Source organism: Ascaphus truei, chromosome 5 (assembly GCF_040206685.1).
Source record: "Ascaphus truei isolate aAscTru1 chromosome 5, aAscTru1.hap1, whole genome shotgun sequence".
NCBI lineage: Eukaryota > Metazoa > Chordata > Amphibia > Anura > Ascaphidae > Ascaphus > Ascaphus truei.
Genome location: NC_134487.1, coordinates 121,004,979 through 121,019,378, shown reverse-complemented (window position 1 = coordinate 121,019,378; position 14,400 = coordinate 121,004,979). Strand labels below are relative to the sequence as shown.

The 14,400-nt window shown below is 41.9% G+C and overlaps 1 protein-coding gene across 1 annotated transcript in view; it reads left to right on the top strand.

The window, feature by feature from the left end:
• LOC142495286 (dynein axonemal heavy chain 3-like) overlaps nt 1-14,400 on the top strand; it is a 1,152,169-nt gene that overhangs the window by 594,830 nt on the left and 542,939 nt on the right. Inside the window, exon 38 of the mRNA XM_075600542.1 lies at nt 6,545-6,678. Coding sequence (XP_075456657.1) covers nt 6,545-6,678 — 134 coding nt within the window. The remainder of the gene's footprint in view (nt 1-6,544; nt 6,679-14,400) is intronic.

The window sequence follows — 14,400 nt, the reverse complement described above, 5'->3', positions numbered from 1 at the left end:
GTGGGGGAAGGGGGTATTGGCCCCAATGGTATGTGGGTAGGTCTCCCAGCTGGGTATTGGCTGAGGATGGTTAGGCCTCACGGGGTGGGTAGTGTGGGAGGGTATTTAGGCCTCCCAAGTGGTGGGTGAGGGTGGGTTAACCCCTTAATGACTGTAGCGATTAATAACCGCTATGGTGATTAAGGGGTTAGGGGACATTATTTTGGCTGTTTTAATTTTTGTTTATGTTTTGCAGCATCGGAGGGGGCATTGACGGTGATGAAGATGAGGATGGCCTTCATCGTGGCAGCCGGACATGGGTGAGTGCTATATGTATTTATTGTAATTATTGTTCTTTATGTATTTTAAATGGGCAAATTCACTATTATCCATATGTGGATAATAGTCATTTTGCACCTTACTATACTGTATGTGTTAGGGGGGGGTGTATTTATTGTAAAGTATTTATGTGTTGTTTAATTTTTTTGGGGGGGCACAAAATTGGTACTGCAGGCCTGCGGGGAACACCCGAGGGCCACTGCCGGCCTATAGTATATAAAGATGGCGGCGACACTGGCACCCCATGACCCATACCAGGGCCTGTAACTCGGGAAGCAGGGGTCCCTGTTCAACAAATCAATGCGGTTCAACTCAGGGGACCCCCTGCTCACAGTACACTATTATTAAAAATACATTCATGCTGCTTCATTACCATAGGAGATAGCCGCAAAGGTAAGGAATGATTGTTTATTGATATGGGTGTTTTATTCATAGTGTTTGGTTTTAGGTCCGGGGACCCCCTGCTTCCCGAGATACCGGCACCGTATAAAGGGGCCTGTATCCCTCTGCTTTGTTTACATTCCGCGGTCACGTAATCGGGACATTTAAATGCTAGGGACACCGGCACCTCATAAAGGGTGAACTGCATCAAGCCCTATATTAGATGTACAGTAGCATGTAACTTTTGTTTCAAAAAATATTTTTTAAGGGATAAGTTATGTACAAATTTTGCTACATTTATATTGGTATTGAATGTGTTCATGGTATTAGATGGAGAGAAAGAGACCTTTATTAAGTATTTGTTAACTTGTTAGAACTTTTTTACTTAGATTAAAGATCCCTTCTTGTTTCTCTATTCTATTGATACAGTGTATAAATATAAAATGAGTGTTTATGGTATTCTTACTGTGTAATCTTGGGGAATTCATCACCAGCTGGGAACACAGATTTCTGAAACCTTGCCTACTTCCTTGTTGTACTTTGCACTATGCAGATGGAGTGTAGTGTAATTGTTTAAAAATAAGTTGCCATATGGAACAAAACACAGAAGAATATTATATTAACACCAGTTCTAATATGTTTCACCATGCTGTTATTTTATCTAAACTTGTCTTGATGTATCATGCAATATATGAATAATTGTAATGTTGAAGCCTGCAATGCAGATTCTAGCATATGGAGTCGCGAAGTTTGTGTTTTACTTTAAATTTGTAATCAAATATCTTTGATGTTGTAACATTGAGAATGCTAAAATATGGTATGTTTTGTTATTGCGTTAGATGAAGAATTTCTTGCCTCGGGTTGGATCTATAGTACTCCTTAGTTTACTGTATGTTATAAGTTTTATTAGGTGATTTGCTAAATATGAGGAGCTCATTTTCAACTTCAATTCATTTTTATCACCAGCATTGCTTTTATTGATGATATAACCTTCAGATTAAGGGGAATTAGAACATTGTTCTCGGGGGAATAAGTGTATTTGTAGGTTGCTAGTGTTTTATTTTTGTGATTTTTTTATTGCTAATTTTTATTTGAAAACTGAAAGAAAAGAATGTTAAATGTGTATCATTATGTTTTACATGCACGACTGCATTAAAGCTTTTGTAGCAAACAGTATTACAGTAACTAAAAAAAAAACAATTTGACTGAAAATTCGGGAAAATATTAAATATTCTGACAATAAATTTGTAAATAAAGAAAAAGAACTCCATATACAGCATTACTGATTTTCGTTGAAATGTTGACATTTCAGATCCACCGTTTAAACTAAAAACTCACTTGTTTTAAATTATGTCCTGCAACAGTTTCCTGGCATCCTTATATAATGTGCCGTCCTACTTGTACCTGTTATCCAATCAAAACTGTTGTGTAAGTACAACCAATAGCTCCAGTGTTTATCTTTCCTTCTAACTAAGTATTGCAATTCTGCTCCTTGCTTGGAACAGCAAGTACAGTATCTAAGTACAGTATCTATTATTATTGTTCTATAAAGGTGAAAACATACTGTATTGTGCAGTGAATTAGAATCAGGGTGAAAAATTTAAGCATTGTATATATATACCCACCCATGTCTTCAAACATTTTCTCACCCTACCTTAACAACAGTACAGTACATCACTGTTGCTTTTTTTTCTCCCAAACACTGTTTTAGACATAGACATAGATTCCTTTGTTAATTAGTATTGCCGACCTGAGGAAGAGAGAACTCTCGAAAGCTTGTCCTATAACATAAATTGTTAGTCCAAATAAAAAAGGTATCCCCTAATACTGAAGTACTCATTTATTCTGCACTCCGTTATTTATATACAGTGTATATAAATATATATATATAAATATTTTTTAAGGGATAAGTTACGTACAAATTTTGCTACATCTATATTGGTATTGAATGTGTTCATGGTATTAGATGGAGAGAAAGAGACCTTTATTAAGTATTTGTTCACTTGTTAGAACTTTTTTACTTAGACTAAAGATCCCTTCTTGTTTCTCTATTCTATTGATACAGTGTACTGTATACATATAAAATGAGTGTTTATGGTATTCTTATATATATATAAATATATATATATATACACTGTATATATAGTGAATACTTTACCATCAGTGGTTATGATAAAAATAAAGACAGCACTCAGTAGTAATGTCCAAAAAAATAAACTATGGGGGGGGGGGGGGGGGGGGGAGAATGATCCCATTTGGTGGATCGAAACGTTGGATTTGTGTGACTTATTGCTGAATACAGTTTTTTTTTTTTGGACCGTACTACTGAGTGCTGTCTTTATTTTTATTTTTATCATCACCACTGATGGTAAAGCATTCACTATTTGCCGTTATGGACATAAGCACTGGACTGATACCTATTGGAGTGCCAGTGACCGCCTTCTTATTTGTGTATATATATATATGTATATATATATTGTGCACTTACAAAGAGATTTGAGGACTTCTACACTAAATTGTACTTGAACAACACAGATAAAAGGGGGCATAATCCAGCAGAGGACAAGCGAGAAGAAACCACCAATAATGTAGTATGCGTACTTTCAGAAGAAGTGGCAAAAGCAATAAAATCCATGAAGACTGGGAAGGCTCCCGGGGAAGATGGAGTTACATCTGAAATCTTGAAAGATTGAAGATGGAAGATGGAAAATGGAAAAGTAAAAAATAATCCTTGCACAACTCTTTACATGCAGCTTGAACATCCCAGAACAATGGAGTGATGCCATAGTTATCCTCATCCACAAGAAAGGAGGCAAAGAAGACCTCAAGAACAACAGACCAACCTGTCTACTTCCAAACACTTCCAAGATTGTTTATGAAGATACTCACTAATCGGCTGCAATAGACCCGGGACTTTGCCTAGTGGGATTTTGCAGTGGGTGCAACACAATATACCGTATACAAGTCGTAGTAGAAGGGATTTCCCAAAGGAATGAATATGATCTACCACTCATTTTAGGATTTGTTGATTATGAAAAGATTTTGATTCTGTTTGCACCTTAGTGGTCCTAGCTGCATTAAGAAGTGTTGAAAAAGCGTACATTTATATTATGAAGAACATTCACGAGAATGCCACATCAGCCATTAGATTAAATGATTACATTTTTCTACAAAGCATCTCTGGGACACAACACCTGAGTCGCCCCAAAGGCCTCTCCTAAGAGGAGAGGCTCCCCAATATTCCTTCACTGTCCCTTTCCACCAATCCAGAGTGGAAGGGGTTAACTGCATGAGGAAAAGAGCCACTTCAGACACCCTGGAGTTCAGCCCCTTCCCCCTGCATGTCGGATTAAGGTACCGTGTTTTGCCATGCTGCTTTTTCCATTTCCACAAAGAATCTCTGGGACATAACACCTGAGTGACCCCAAAGACGTTAGCCTTTGGCGCCTGCAAAAGGGCAGCCAAATGGTGTCACTGTTTGCTGCCGTACACTGCTGTTTGGTAATTGTACAGCTGCTCTATTGCCTCTGAAACTCACCAAACCTATAATTCCGTGTACCCAATGTCAAGTTACCTTCCTATACATTAAAGGCTCCTTGAAGCAGGTCTAACCTATCTCTTCTAAATTTTAATCTTGTCTGTAAATGTTACTTACGCTATAATCATAATTTCTGATATCTGTTCTCATGCAAAAATAGAATTTAAGGTGTCATGTTTCATATCCAGGTGCACATATTAAGTATACAGACGCAATACTGTATTAAAGATGACATTTGTCTAAGTATTATAGAAATGAAGTATGTTATATATTCAGTAAATTTTTTATGTAGAATTATTTTTTCGTCGTCATCCTGAGAGATCGAGGAAAGGGCTGGTTTAGAACACCTCCAGAAAGGGTTGTTTTGCTTTAATAAGTTTAAGGATATAAACGCTGCAATTGAGTTATTAAATCAGAATTTAACAGAGTGTCAACAAGATACATATTTTCTCATATTACCATCCATGGTGGTAACGTATAGGATCTCTGTTTTTTTTATCCTTTTATTTTCAAGATACTGTCTGTATTTTGTACTGTATGTTTTTATAACAACCTTTTTCTGTAATCTAAGCACCACTATTTTTATATATTAAATCTAAAATTACATAAGTAAATCTTTGGGCTCTGATTGGAGTCTGCATGCTTTGAAGGGAGTAATTTACATTTTGGGACACATTTTCCTACAACCGATGTGTGTGTTAAGTGCATACTTTCTTTAGTAAACAAGGACTCTGCAAAAAAATTATTGATAATTTTCTGGTGGTAGCAGCGAGGTAAAGATATATATATTGTGATGGATTGAGGAGAGATCTTATTCATTTGAGGTACATTACATAGGTGAAAAGTGGATCGGCTAGATAGCAGTGTGTATTAACCATAGTAACATATACAAGTCACGTGCTCACAGTTGTGCCGTACGTGACAATTGGTAAGTAAAGATATATATTGTGATGGATTGAGGGTAGATACTACTGTACTCATTTGAAGGACCTTGCATAGGTGAATATTGTTAGCTAGGTAGCTCTACGTAGAGATGGGCGAATTTGGATCTGCATCAGATCGGCCGTTCCTTTGATCCACGGATTTCAGTGGATCAATCTGAAAAAGGGCGATTTGCTTTTTTTTGCGGATTTTTTGTTATTATTGCCAATACACTCTGTGGATTCTGAAACCCATCAATGGATTTATAGAATCCAATCCGCGGATTCAGCATTCCGTTGGTGGATCCTTTAGCATCCAAAAGTTGTATCCAATGGCAGTTTTTAATGAATCCGTGTGGATTAAAACCGACCAAATCAATTTGTGACTCCTACATGCAAAATGGATTTTGGGTTAAAAATGTGAGAAAATCCGGGAAAACATTTTTGGGCGGATTTGCTCATCTCTATCTATACGTACTAACCCATTCCACATAAATAAATCACATGCTCACATGCTCACAAGTGTGCCGTTCGTGACTGATGTCATCAAATTAGTGTGCCAATCACGCATGCGCACAATTGGACAGCAAGCACCAATTACGCATGCGTGGCCAGCACTGATTAAAAACCGAGACAGTGGCAAAAAGCGTCGGATCCGGGACTAATGATAAAAACTGGGACTGTCCCGGCTAAACCAGGAAATCTGGTCACCCTTAATTAAATACTATTGTAAAATTATAATTAGTTCAGATTAAAATCATGGGCATTGCATGTTATGGTTCAAACATAGAGAATTGTAAATGAGGATACAATTTAAAGGTATGCACAGCAGTAATTGTTACCACAGGAAGGTAATTGTAATCCCTGTTCAAAAGGGTATATGGCGTTAGCTAGTATGTACAGTAAGCACAATTGCAGCAGTGGTTTTTTTTTTTTGTATAACCAAAGATGGCAACTTGGTTTATGTTTAATACAGGGTCAAAAATATTTCGTTTTGCTTATACAATTCTGCACATCAAATTATTAAAAGAAAAAATGTAGCACATTAAATACTATTTGTTCTTTTGATGTTTACAAGTGTGCATTAACATGCTACAGAATATAGTCCCACATGCTGTTATACAGTATAATGTATCTGTAAACCTCTAATTACCGTTGCTGTTGTGGTAGATTCCCCAGTGATCTTTTACCTGTTCTTTATTTATCTTACCACTATATGGAGTTTGCTTCATCACAAAGGCTCTGTTGTTATCTTTTCTGTTTTTATAAGAAAAGTTCACATTTCATTTGTTCATTTTATTTCCATCTGGCACAGAAACTTTGCCAACTCAGACTAAATAAATAATGTAAAAAGTAATAAAAGGTTGCTTTTGTTTAATTTTTTTAGTTGATGTGCAAATGGCTGCTTCCTGCATGCTTAGACTTTGTTGAAAACAAGTGCAAGTTTGTGATTCAAACGTCTACTATGCACCTGACCATGTCCATGCTAAAGCTTTACGAATGTCTGTTGGCAAATATAAGGTGAGAGAAAACTTTTTACCTTTCATTAAGCAGACTAGGACATTTATTTGTAGAGTAAATAATTTGTTACAGAGAACTGTTTTTCTTTTCATATTAAATTACATTTTTTGTGCATCGCTATTGTTATTGAATACAGACACAAAATAAATAGGAAAAAGTAAAACCCAGATCCACAGCTATTAATTTACATTTGAAGTAAATCTTCTTTGTATGGCACAGTCGACCAGAGCAGATTCTGATGATTAAATAAATTATTATTTCAGTTAAAATATGTAGCTGAAATAATTAGCAGTCAAGTGATCCAACTCCGTTATAAAGCGATCTGTTACAAAGCGAATCCGCTTATAATGCGATGCAAGCGTGGCTCCCAATTTTCGTATTTATGAATACTTTAAAACATGATTATTGGTTTCTTAAATACTTTATTGTACAATGCATACAATTGTACATTATTTCTAACGCGATCCGCTTATAACGCGATCTGATTCTTTGGACCCCACACACTGCGTTATAAGGGGGTTGAGCTGTACATATATTCGTAAAATTCCGACATTCTCAATAAGGGTCAGCAAAGCAGCACAGTTTCTCTTAACATACCCTAACATTTGCTATCCCAATTTAAATATGCCTTTAAATATGGCACCAATGACAAAGTGAGAGAAAAATGGAGGGTCCTAAAAAATGATTACATGGATCTAGGCCAAAAGCTTAAGGCAAGTACCTCCAAGGCAGTATTTTCTGAAATACTACCAGTGCCATGCACTACCGCAGGGAGACAGTCAGAGATCAGGTAGGTTAATGCATGGCTAAGAAAGTGGTGCAGGAAGGAGGGGTTTGGGTTTTTAGAGAACTGGGACTCCTTTCTGAGAGGTTCCATCCATATTTTAGCGACGGATTGCACCTCAATGAAGAGATCTTCTGTGCCAGGGGCGAGAATGCTGAAAAGGTTGGAGGAGATTTTAAACTAGGATGGAGGGGGGAGGGGAATGAAACAGATAATGAACTAAATGGAATAGACGAGGATAGTGTTACGATTGTGCTCGCCACAAACCGGGACTGGACCGCGGGGCTGAGGTGGGGTTATATAATCACCGACCTTAGTCCGCGCAGACTGATCTGGAGTGCGCAGTTCGTAGTCGTACGTAGCAGGGTCAGGAGTGGAGAAGGCAGCATCGTCGTTATTCAAGCAGGAGTTCGGCAACAGGTAGTCAGGAGTTCCCCGCTTCAGCTTAGAAGCGTGAGCGCGGGAGTGACCTCTTCGTGAGGAGTGGCCTCGGCCCATGACGCCGGTCTCAGCAGGGGGAGACAGCAGGCTGGCCGAAGTACACCGTAGGGCAGCGTCGGGAAACCAACGCTTCAGCACAGAAGTCAGGAACGGGCCCCTGCATGGAACTAGCAGGCGGCCTCAGGAAACAACGCTTCAGCAAAGAAGTCAGGAACGGGCCCCTGCATGGAACTAGCAGGCGGCCTCAGGAAACAACGCTTCAGCAGAGAAGTCAGGAACGGGACCCCTGCATGGAACTAGCAGCAGGCCTCAGGAACTAGGGACAAGAACCAGAAAGGTTAGTACACCAGGATACAAGCCAGAGTGGCTTGTGGCAGAGACAGTAATGTCCAGGGTAGGAATTTATGCTCGGCCCTGTTTCAGTGCCAAAGCCCAGGATATAAAGGGCGGAGATCCAATCACAGGAGGAGGGTGTGTGAGTATTCCTCCAATGATGGAGCACAGGACAGAAGCTGCAATGAGAAGCAGCACATGTGCCATTGATTGCCAGAGGAAGCTTTTGCAACTGCAGAAGTCTGCAAAAGCTATAATCAAAGCCAGGAGTGGATTCCTTACAGTACCCCCCCCCCCCTTCAGGTGAGACCTCCGGACGAACAGGGTCCATCACACATTTGGGGGACATGGAGTTGTTTCTAAACCTCCTTAGGCGAGAGGTGGCATTGAAAGCCCACGGTTTGTTGGGTTTTCTTACAGTACCCCCACCACTGGGTAAGAAGCCTTGGTGTACAGGACCATTCAAAGGTCTGGGAGACATCGAGTTGTTCCTGAAGTGTCTCAGGCGAGATTTAGGTTCAAAATCCAGGTGTACATTGGCGAGTGCCGCAAAGGACAATGGTGGCACTGCGGTTTTTGGGCAATGGGACCAGGGGACTCCGGAATAGGGACATCAGAAGGGCAGCAGCCAGGTGTCCGGTGCATAATAATAATCCAAGAATACGGGACACAGGACACTGATTGTTGGCCAAAAATGACAGTGGGGAATTCGGGGCAGACAATGGCCTTGGTGGAATCAGCATGTAAGAAGTTGCGAGAGTCTTTAGCTCCCAAGGAATTCAGGGTGGTGGTTAGCGAGGGTATAGGGCGGGCGGGTTCACTGCAAGATATTGGAGCAGTAGTCTTGATACGAACCAGGCTTGTAATCCCAAGCAATTCGAGAGAGCTGGTAGTAGTGTTTACGTAATTGTTGGTTGTGGTACATGCAGTTGCAGGATCCGCCTCCTTTGGCCTCTGAAATTTGGGGGGAATCAAATCCAAATTTATGGTCTTTGCGAAGGGCATAGTAAGCATCATGGAGACAGTAGGGGACAGAACGTCCAAACCCATAGTGGGGCCATCAAGAACAGGGATGGACGCCTCAGGCAAAGCAACGAGGTCCAGCATGAGTGTCCACGTCCTAGAGAATGAAGACATGCAATCCAGAAAGGGCACTTCAGACACCGCACAGAAACCTGCGAGTAAAGACTCTGTTTGAAAGGTGAGAAAACAGATCTTATCCGTGGAAGCAGGAAGCCGGGTAAGCGGTGCAACAGGCTTAGGAATAGAAGTCTTGGGGTTAATGCTGGGTACCTCCAATACAGAGAAGGAAAACAGTGAACTAGAGCTTGGCTTAGGAGTGGAGGTCCCAGGTACCCAGGTCTCGCATGATACTGTGGGAGAAGCAATGCGAAATATTACTGTTTTAAACATAGGGTTCTTAACATCGGTAGTTCCAGGCACCTTCCTGAGAGGTAACCCTAGTTTTGCGACAGGACAGTCAATAGTAAGTACCCCAAGTATTGTGGGAGACCCAGAGAAATACAAGTCCATCTTAAAGACAGGGTTTTTTGAAAAAAGGGACACAGCGGGTATTACTGAAAGTTCCAAATGCGATACCCCTGAGTTCGTGGTAGTAGACATACAGTCAGTAGTGGATACCCCGAATACTGTGGGCGAATCAGCGTGAAACAGTATTATTAAAGGAGTAGGCATCACAGACTTAAAGTCATATTTAATCATCCCGGAGGCTGTGGCATGATCCGTGAAAGAAACTGGGGTAGACTTTCCAATAGAAACAAGGAACATCTTGCTTGTCACTGAAGTGGGTGATTGAGAACCAATTACAGGAATTGCAGGTATCACAGACTTAATAGGAAAAATACCTTGCAAAACAGGAATCTTAGAAAAGGGGATAGGCATCTCACAGACTACCGCAGAGGTGGAGAGCAGGCAGTCAGGCTCTACCTTAGGAGTCAGAGAGAAGCCATGGGTTAACACAGGGAGTGCTGGGGAGACCCTAGAAGCCACAAGGGGAGACTCAGAGCATAGTAAGGGATCAGGGGCAGATAAGCTGATCTCTGAAGTGATAGCCTGAGGGACCGTAGAAGGGAGACTAATAGCTGTCACCGGTCCCAAGGAGACAGACTTAGAGTCAAGGACAGGAATAACAGATAAGACAAACGGAAGTGAACTAGGGAAGGTTGCTTCTACAACGGAAGTTTTAGCAGCGGCAGAGCTTAACTCAGCGGCTGCTAGAGAACTTTTAACTACAGTGAGAAGGGACTGCAGGTTTACAAAATCAGGGGAAAAGGGAGTTTTAAATTTGAATACCTGATCCTTCAAAAAGGAGGGCCCTAACTGTAATTGTACTAAGGGAGCAACAGCAGATGCGCTGATCTCAGAAGGGGTCACTTGGAAAGGGGCATAATATGTACTGTTCACTTTTAACCCTAGGATTTGAGAAGAGGAGAACACAGACAGTACAAGGGGGGCAACCACAACTGTGCTGGTCTCTGAAGTGGGTATTTGGGAAAGAGTGTCTGGGACATCAGAAACGACTACAGATTCCACGAAAAGGGATCTATGCTCAGAAGCAGGGATTTCAGCTCTCTGAGTGACAGACTGGATCAGCGACATACCTAGGAGTGGGGATTCTGCGAACAGGCTTACGGAAACAAACGGTTCCAGAATACTTTTAACTGCAGTATTATTGCCGAAAGTTCAGGGGGCATAGCCCCAAGAATTTTAACTGAGTCAGGCAACATAAGGGGTTCATCCTCTGAAACTAAGGAGGTGTCCTTGATTGGCGGACTACAGGGATTTACCAAGGGGGGTTCATAGGGCTGACCTGCGGGGGTTAACATAGGAAAAACCTCAAGGGTTAAGCTAGGCTGTACCTGAAAATCAGGAAAAGAGAAGCTAGCCTCCGCAAGTGGGGTCATAGGGGGTTCAGCCTCTTGCCCTAAGGACCTAACATTAGTCTGCGGAATACAAGGGTTAACAATGGGGACCTCACAGAGCAGACTAGCAGGGGTTAAAGCAGAAATAACCTCAGGAACAGAGCTTAGAAATTCTGGGTTAGAAATAGAGGGCAAACTGTGTTCATTCTCTGGTGCTGGGTGAGCCACACTGACCTGGGCAATGCAGGGATTTAATGTAGTGTTTGCAGTATCCTGGGTGTAACTGTGAAGACCATATGAGTTAACCATTTATTAATCATTTATGGTCAGTGAGCCTGCTATCCTTGCACCTTATGTGAGGTGTTTTTAACCAATTGCTGTGTATTTAAACCAGCACTGCTGTGTTTGGAAGATCTATAATACAGCTATTATACTATCACATGCCAACGCTATTGTTCAGACTATATCTCTATGTTAATGTGCAAGGGAGCTATATTTAGCAATAATAGGATATTAAATCCTGTGGCCACCCACCTGAATATATTTATATACAACTCTACAATTGGTCTCATCGTTGCCCCAGAGGGGTTAACACCCTATTCATAGCATTCCCTGTCTTTAACATCCCATCCTATCAACTGGTACTGGGATAGTATGAATAACTTACGACACGATTGCTTAATAGCTATGATTTAATACAATTTTAATTCACATCACACGTTACTTTGTTAATATATGTTTTAAGGATTTATTAAAAGTTAATTTTTACACTTGGGTGGTGTGCATTTAAGTGAATTCTTTTGGGGGCACATTCATTTTGTGTTTCCCCTTCCCCTTTTCTGATTCACTTTCAGTTCACAGTTTGCACCCACCTTCTGATTACCTCACTTATGAATATAAATACTTCATTCAATTAGTATGGTCCTGTGATCACTCCCCACTCTTTGTTGTTTCGTTAGCAGGGATTAAAGCAGAAATAACCTCAGGAACAGAGCTTAGAAATTCTGGGTTAGAAATAGAGGGCAAACTGTGTTCATTCTCTGGTGCTGGGTGAGCCACACTGACCTGGGCAATGCAGGGATTTACAGTGGGGGACTCATAGACCTGACTAGCAAGGGTTAAAACAGGAATAACCTTGGGGTCTGAACACATGGGGGTTAACACGGGAGTAGGAACCGTGGCAGCTGTTTGGCCATTCTTAGGAGAGGGAGGCAACCCTACATGTATAGCAACAGGACTAGCAAAAAGGAGTTTGTGAATAGACAGTGGTAGTGGGTCAGTGTTGCAGGGGGAGGAGACAGCAGCAGGGACCGTGGCAAATTCCTCTTTAGGCTGTAGAGGTACCAAGACAGTTGGAGGTTGTTCCTGCTCCTCAGGATAGCCCAAGGGTCCAGCAAAAGTGCTTGAGGGAAAATGGGTATAATTAGAATGTGCGTAGGCAGTGAGGAGAGGGTCCCGTAGAATAATGGAGTGTTCGAAATCTAGGCACAGCGTATGAAACGCATCACGAGTCTGGGCCAATACCCTAAGATCCACTGTCTCCCAGTCTATAGTGGAAGTAGAAGGGTACAGTTGGGGAACCAGAAGCTGTTTCATCTCTCTAAGGCGCTGAATCAGACTTTACGGGAGGAAACCTTCACACATGCCCGCAGTTTCAAGCGAAGGCAGTCTCTCAAACAGGTATGGTTTTCCAAATAGGGACTGGTCCGCAGCCTGGGACATAGGTTCAGTTACACATTTACCAACCCCCGCCACAGCACGGTCCGGTTTTGTGGGGCCGAGCATACTGTTACGATTGTGCTCGCCACAAACCGGGACCGGACCGCGGGACTGAGGTGGGGTTATATAATCACCTACCTTAGTCCGCGAAGACTGATCCGGAGTGCGCAGTTCGTAGTCGTACATAGCAGGGTCAGGAGTGGAGAAGGCAGCATCGTCGTTATTCAAGCAGGAGTTCGGCAACAGGTAGTCAGGAGTTCCCCGCTTCAGCTTAGGAGCGTGAGCGCGGGAGTGACCTCTTCGTGAGGAGCGGCCTCGGCCCATGATGCCGGTCTCAGCAGGGGGAGACAGCAGGCTGGCCGAAGTACACCGCAGGGCAGCGTCGGGAAACCAACGCTTCAGCACAGAAGTCAGGAATGGGCCCCTGCATGGAACTAGCAGGCGGCCTCAGGAAACAACACTTCAGCAGAGAAGTCAGGAACGGGACCCCGCATGGAACTAGCAGCAGGCCTCAGGAACTAGGGACAGGAACCAGAAAGGTTAGTACACCAGGATACAAGCCAGGGTGGCTTGTGGCAGAGACAGTAACGTCCAGGGTAGGAATTTATGCTCGGCCCTGTTTCAGTGCCAAAGCCCAGGATATAAAGGGCGGAGATCCAATCACAGGAGGAGGGTGTGTGAGTATTCCTCCAATGATGGAGCACAGGGCAGAAGCTACAATGAGAAGCAGCACATGTGCCATTGATTGCCAGAGGAAGCTTTTGCAACTGCAGAAGTCTGCAAAAGCTATAATCAAAGCCAGGAGTGGATTCCTTACAGATAGAAGGTGGTATGGAGGTAGAATGGGGGCAAGTGCGAGTTTGACAAGCAGTGAGACACCCATAGTAAATACAGATAATACTAGAAACTTCTAAAGACTAAACCAAGTGGGCACAGAAAGGAAGGAGCAGATAAGATAATAGTACAGGCTGAAAAAAACTTAAATGCATGCTTGCTAATGCAAGAAGCCTGACAGATAAAATGGGGGAGCTTGAAATTAATATCTGCAAGGGAGCAGTATGATATCAAAGGCATTACTGAAACATGGTGGGATGAAACTCATGACTGGACAGTTCATTTAGAGGGTTGTTCTCTTTTTTGGAAGGATCGAACAAATAGAAGAGGAGGTGGAGTATGTTTATATGTTAAACCGGATCTAAAATCTATTATAAGGGATGATGTCTATGAAGGGAATGATGAAAATGTAGAGACTTTGTGGATAGAAATTAGCAGTGGAGGTAAAAGTATAAAGAAATTGTTTGTGGCGATAGACTATAAACCACTAAATATCTGTGAGATTGAGGAAGCTAAAATACTTTTGCAAATGGAGAAGGCATCAAAACTGGCTCATGTTTGCATAATCGGGGATTTTACTTATCCAGACATAGACTGGGGCAATGAGATTAGTATTACAACAAAAGGAAACAGGTTTTTGGGGGTGCTTAAAGACAATTATATGATCCAAATTATTGCGGAACCAACCAGGAGAGGGGCAGTTCTGGATTTGGTCATATCAAACAATGT